Genomic DNA, 6069 nt, shown 5'->3' with positions numbered 1-6069 from the left:
ACGAAGGGGCCAATTTCAATCAGTAAGTCATTCCCTTCTTACTCTGGTTACCTTGGCTAATGAACAGCATTGGTAGCCTGAGTAATGAAAAAAACGTAAGCCACACTTCGCCAAATATAAATTAAATGTGGACCGATTGCCAAGTACAAAATACCTATAACGTTCTTTGAAATCTTAAAAAAAAAATGTAATAATGTTGGGATTGAAATAAAAAATACTTCCCAAGGTCAGTGGCTGAGGAGGCATTAGTGGCCTTGATGTTTCTCGACTCTTCTCCCGCCCCCATCCCCATTTCCCAGTTCAGCCTAGACCTAGCAGTCCGACCACTGCCTTCGGGGCAAGGTGCGGGGGCTAGAAAGAAGGGTGGGGGAGGTGGGGCTGAAACGGAACTTCATTGTTCGCGGGACCGACTCTTCCCGAAAGAGCCCGTTGGCAGCGCCTGCGCAATGTGCGCTCTTTGTGCGGGGCTGCAGCAAGCTGGTTGTTTGTGTGTGTCTGTTGGAGGCTGTGGAGGGAGAGTCGGAGGGGCGTGGTCTCTCCCGTCGCATTCTGATTGGGCTCTCGCAGGAAGGTGGGCGGGCACAGGGCGGAGCTTCTGATAACAACACTCGGCACTGAGGCTGAGGCTATTTGTTGCTGCGCCGCCACCGCCCGAGCCATGGTCCGCGCTCCACTCGGGCTCTCTTAGCAGCAGCCGCCGCCGCCGCCCTGTGATCGCTGGCTTCACTTCCTCCTTCTCTTCTTGCTGAGCCACTTTCCTCCTAGAGCTATGACCGTCGTCTCCGTCCCACAGCGGGAGCCACTTGTCCTGGGTGGCCGTCTTGCGCCCCTGGGCTTTTCCGCCCGCGGTTACTTCGGGGCCCTGCCGATGGTGACCACGGCCCCGCCGCCTTTACCCCGGATCCCGGACCCCCGGGCACTTCCTCCCACCCTTTTCCTCCCTCACTTCTTAGGGGGAGACGGTCCCTGTCTGACCCCGCAGCCTCGCGCCCCAGCACCTCTGTCCAACTGTAGTCTAGCTACGGCGGGAGGCACCCCTCGGGCAGCACCAAAGAAGCGGCGAAAGAAGAGGGTGCGGGCCAGCCCGGCGGGACAGCTGCCCAGCCGCTTCCATCAGTACCAGCAGCACCGGCCGAGCCTCGAGGGCGGTCGGAGCCCCGCGACGGGCCCGAGCGGAGCGCAGGAAGTCCCGGACCAGGCCGCCAATTTGGCCCCGGGTCCTGCGGCCGCAACCCAAACTGAGGAAGCGAGCCTTTTCCCTGGCCCGGTGCCGCCCGCGGTGCCCGGCCAACCCTCATTCAGAAGAGAGGTAAGGGCCGCGAGAGGGACTTGGGGACTGTTGGGGAGTTCCGGCCCTTCGATGGGTCCGGCCGAGCTCTGGAATCTGGGGCCCTGCACCGAGGGGTCGGGAAGAGGGGGGGCCGGGGTGAGGGGCGGCTGTTTACTCGGGAGGGAAGTTTCCGTGACGCCCGCTCTGTTCTAGCCCGGGGAAGAAGGGGGAGGGGGAGGCATGCGCTGGCGCTGCTGATTGGCTCCCGGAAACCAGCCAATGAGAGGAGCGGCTGCGCCCCAGCAACAGCCCCGATTTAGAAGGCTGGCTGCGTTCCAGGGGGTTTCGGTATTCGGGCGCGCGGTGGGGTGGGGGAGGGAAGGGGCCCGCGGGAGGCTGACGTCAGCGCGCGCTACGTGCGCAGCGCTCCGGCGCTCATGAAGGAGGCGAGGCCGGCTGGCAGTGGTAGGGGAAAGGGTGGGCGACCGCTTTCGGCTCCCAGACCGTCGGTAGTTCCAAGACTAGTTGCCGGTGCGCGTGCACTGTTTCACCGACCGGTTGTGGGACTTGGTGGGCCACAAGCGGCTCCATTCTGTTTGGCTTGCTTTTTTGCGATGAGAGGTGCCCCGTGTGCGGCGCCGGCCCAACTGGGGCTGTGTCCCTCGCCGGCAGACCTGCTTAGCTATAGTTTTATCTTTAAAAGTTGGCAGGAGCGGTGGCAGTTCTTGCCTCTTTGAAACGATAACATTTGCTTGCTGGTCTATTAGATGAGTGGAATTGTTTACATATACTTTATACTGTACTGGGCTTCATTAATGGAAGGTAATTTTATTACTTGTGTCCAGAATGATGAAATTTTAGAAGTTATAAGATGAATTGGCGTTATGCCACCCACTTTCCGTAGTGTTGGGTTAGGATCAAAAGTTAGAGCCATTTCTTGTTAGAAGAATACTGGAGAGATTTGTAGTTTCTCTCGCTGTACCCTTGGAAAAAAGTCAAATTTGACCGCCGTGATTACTTAATTATCTTAGATTCCGGTTTTAAAATTCCGTGGCTCTGAAATATGAGTAATAATGTAAAAGTGAGCTTTTGTACGTCTTGTTTCCTGGTTACCAGTAATATTCTTTTATAGAACTGTTAAAACCAGGGAACGCTGTTGGCAGTTACTGACATGGAATGTTACCTGGTGCCCCAGCTTTCTATTTTTGTCCCGCTACCCTACCATATTCCAAGTGTTGGAAGGGCAGTGATCCTGATGAATTACCGTATACTTTTCCATTGGGTCGTGGCTCTCTGTGAGGATCACTTGAGTTACGAAAGTGATTAGAACTGGTGTCGCAAATTTCTTGAAGCAGTTAAACCAGGAAGTGGGGGCAGGCGGAAGCAATTTTCTTATTATGTATTTGCTATAAGTATGTATTCTTGGAAAAGGTAGTGATTAGTATTTAAATTTTTATATTTAAATATTTGAAATTTTGTTTTCAGAAGTTGGGAGGTAATTTTTCTGTGTTAGCCATTATCAAAACACTTAATCACTTAAAATACAGTTCTTACTAATCAAATTATTCTGCAATAATTTTAAGAGGATTTGTCTAAAAGGTAAATAGTAATCTATAAACATAGTTTTTATTTTTAACCAGATTCAGCCAACCAAAATGAAAGCATGTGAAAATTTCTCTTGGCATTATCGTATTGTAAAACCTCTGACTTTGGTCAAAGAAAGGAGGTTGCATATGTTTGGAAGGGACCTCATTACTCTTACAGTTACAGAAAGATGAACTTGGGGTTACTGGGTTTTTTTCCCTTTGACATTTTAGAACGGATTCCCTACATTCCATATTGGTGGCAGTGGTGATTATATTTTTAGTAGTAAACTTAGATGTGTGCTTATTTTTAAGTGCAGTGAGCACATAAACATTTAGTCAGGTCAGGAAACTAAAGTCCAGGAGAAGAAAATATACTAGATACATGCTGTGAGGTTCGTGACTAATTTTTATCATGAACTGTATTCACTTTTATGTTCCTTGTCTTTGTAGGTTTTAAAATCAAAGATGGGAAAATCGGAGAAAATTGCCATTCCCCACGGCCAGCTTGTTCATGGTATACACTTGTGTGAACAACCAAAGATAAACAGACAGAAAAGCAAATATAACTTACCACTAACCAAGATCACCTCTGCAAAAAGAAATGAAAATAACTTTTGGCAGGATTCTGTTTCATCTGATATAATTCAGAAGCAGGAAAAAAAGCCTTTTAAAAATACTGAGAACATTAAAAATATGCATTTGAAGAAATCCGCATTTCTAACTGAAGTGAACCAAAAGGAAAATTATGCTGGGGCAAAGTTTAGTGATCCACCTTCTCCTAGTGTTCTTCCAAAGCCTCCTAGTCACTGGATGGGAAGCACTATTGAAAGTTCCAACCAAAATAGGGAGTTGATGGCAGTACACTTAAAAACTCTCCTAAAAGTTCAAACTTAGATCTCAGATTGCAGTATGTCTGTAAAACATTTTTTTTCCAAAATCCCTGGACTCTTGAAAAGAAAATTGGTACAGAAATGGAAATTTGCCTTGTAACATACAAGTGCAAAGGAGTTTCAAAAATTACAAACAACTTGTATTATATTTTATATTTTGTAAATACTGTATACCATGTATTATGTGTATATTGTTCATACTTGAGAGGTACATTATAGTTTTGTTATGAAAGTATGTATTTTGCCCTACCAAATGGTAGGTGTTTTGTATATATACAGTGGAGAAATTTTAAGTGTGCTAAGGCACATGGAAGACTGATTTATTTGCACAAGGTACTGAGATTTTTTTTTAAAGAAACAGCTGTCTAATCTCAAGGTGAAGATCTAAATGTGAACAGTTTACTAATGCACTACTGAAGTTTAAATCTGTGGCACAATCATTGTAAACATGGGGTTTGTTTGTTTCTCTAAATTGATTTTTGCCTTCTAATCTGTAATTACTGGAAAACTCCTATTCCCATTTTTACCAAACTTAATTTCTGGGTTTTGGTTTATCCATTCAAATTTAAAATACCTCTAATTTTAATGCCAACAAAATTGGTTGTAATCAAATTTTTAAATAATAATATAATTTGGCCCCCCCTTTTATACTAGTCTTGATTCTTTGTGTGTGACTTTCATGTTTGAATGTGTGACTAGGAGATGGATTTTTAACTTTCCATTTTACTGGCTAAATGTCTTAGTATTATTACTAATTGTCCTTCCTCCTTCTGATATTTAGAGGGTCCAATAATTTCACCGTACTACCTCTAAGGGGAGGAATTCCCCATTTTGCAATGGAAACTTGTCGAAAGTAAAGCTGGTTAGTTTATAACTTAAAGTATATTTTTATATATGAACTGTTTTCATAAAGTACCGTTTGACTTACCATATAATTTCAATGAAAGAAGATGACACTTGGTTTGGTTTATGATATTGAATGGTGGTACTTAAACCAAAGGAAGTGTAATTGATGTTAAAGTAGGTGGAGATTTGGATTCTAGAGTTTGCTAAAAGAAATATAGTAGCTTATGTAGTTTTACTTTAAAATTCAAACTTTGTTTTCTAAGGTTCTAAAGGACGAATTTTCCCTGTGGTTTTTAGTTCTACAGAGCTAAAATTTATCTTGAATAACAAAAAAGGTTGTGGGTTTTTTTTGTTTTTTTTTTGTTTTTTTGAGTTTTAGGCAATACTTAGACGGGAAAAGAGTGTTAAGAGGGTATATATGGTGGAATAGATAAGGTGCTACTATCTTTTCAAGAAAAGTCTTAGGTCTTGCACATTTGGTTCATGCAGGAGGGGAGACTTTCTGGCTATACAAAAGTGGGTGGTGTGGACACAACCTGAGAATCACTGTTACTGATGAGCTGTGCCAGGAGGGTATGGTAACTTGTTACATAGCCACCACAAAACCTGAGAACTAGTTAACAGAAGTGCCTGCAGTCTTGTTTACACAGTTCGTACATAATCCAGCCAACCATTCTTTGGCCCTGGCTATAAAATGCTTCATTCTTGCATGTATGTAGAGAAAGCTATACTTTGTTATTATATATGTTATACATAGCTAGCATTAAATGCATTAGAAAAACTAACAACAGTAAGATTTCAATCTTGTAAAAGTTTAAGATTTTTTCAAGAAGTGTTAACACTGGTAAAGGAAATAGGTTATTATAAAGTAATGGGTTTTGTAATTTGAAGAGTGAATAAAGTTGGCTGAATTACACTACAGCTGACCTTGTGAAAAAGTATTAGCAAACTTAAAACGTTAATTTTGACGTTATAGTAAAATGGTATTCCGCAGCCTTAGTCTCTTCGGACTGCTGTGACAGTGGAAGGTGTGGGTAGCTTATGTAAAGTTACTTCTCAATCCAGTTAGCCGGAAAGTCTGAGATCAAGGCACCAGCAGATAATGTCTAAGAGCCCACTTCATGGTCCATAGATGGGAGTCTAGGGGCTTGGGTGCTTTCTTGGGCTCCTTTTGTAGAGATATTAAGCCCATTCATGAGGGTTCTCATTTCCTCCAATGTTACTGTCACTGTTTGGTTTTGTGGGTATATAAAGCAAACACTTCAGAGTCACCAGCTTCGGGCCTAAGTTTTTACCTAGTAGCCTGGTAAAGGGGCTCATCATTGTAAAGGGCTGAAAGGTTTATATGTGAGTGGAAATTGTTCTATGCAGTGGCACTTCACTCTAGAACATACCTGGATGTGAGGTATTATGCTGAAGTTGCTTTTAGATAAGAATACAATTTGATACTACTCAACTCCTACTACTGATAAAGTGG

General features: G+C 43.8%; 1 protein-coding gene across 1 annotated transcript; it reads left to right on the top strand.

The window, feature by feature from the left end:
- Positions 1-634: 634 nt before the first annotated feature.
- PNRC1 (proline rich nuclear receptor coactivator 1) lies at positions 635-4394 on the top strand. The gene is made up of 2 exons (XM_047101791.1): positions 635-1309; positions 3307-4394. Exons 1-2 carry the CDS (start codon positions 770-772, stop codon positions 3748-3750), a joined length of 984 nt encoding a protein of 327 aa, XP_046957747.1. The 5' UTR covers positions 635-769; the 3' UTR covers positions 3751-4394.
- Positions 4395-6069: the final 1675 nt, after the last annotated feature.

The sequence above is a fragment of the Lynx rufus genome, unplaced genomic scaffold (genome assembly GCF_022079265.1).
Source record: "Lynx rufus isolate CCGP_SWC_20201006 ecotype Redwood Valley unplaced genomic scaffold, mLynRuf1.p SCAF_6, whole genome shotgun sequence".
NCBI lineage: Eukaryota > Metazoa > Chordata > Mammalia > Carnivora > Felidae > Lynx > Lynx rufus.
The sequence above is the reverse complement of the archived record's forward strand: the minus strand, read 5'-3'. Positions and strand labels throughout refer to the sequence as shown.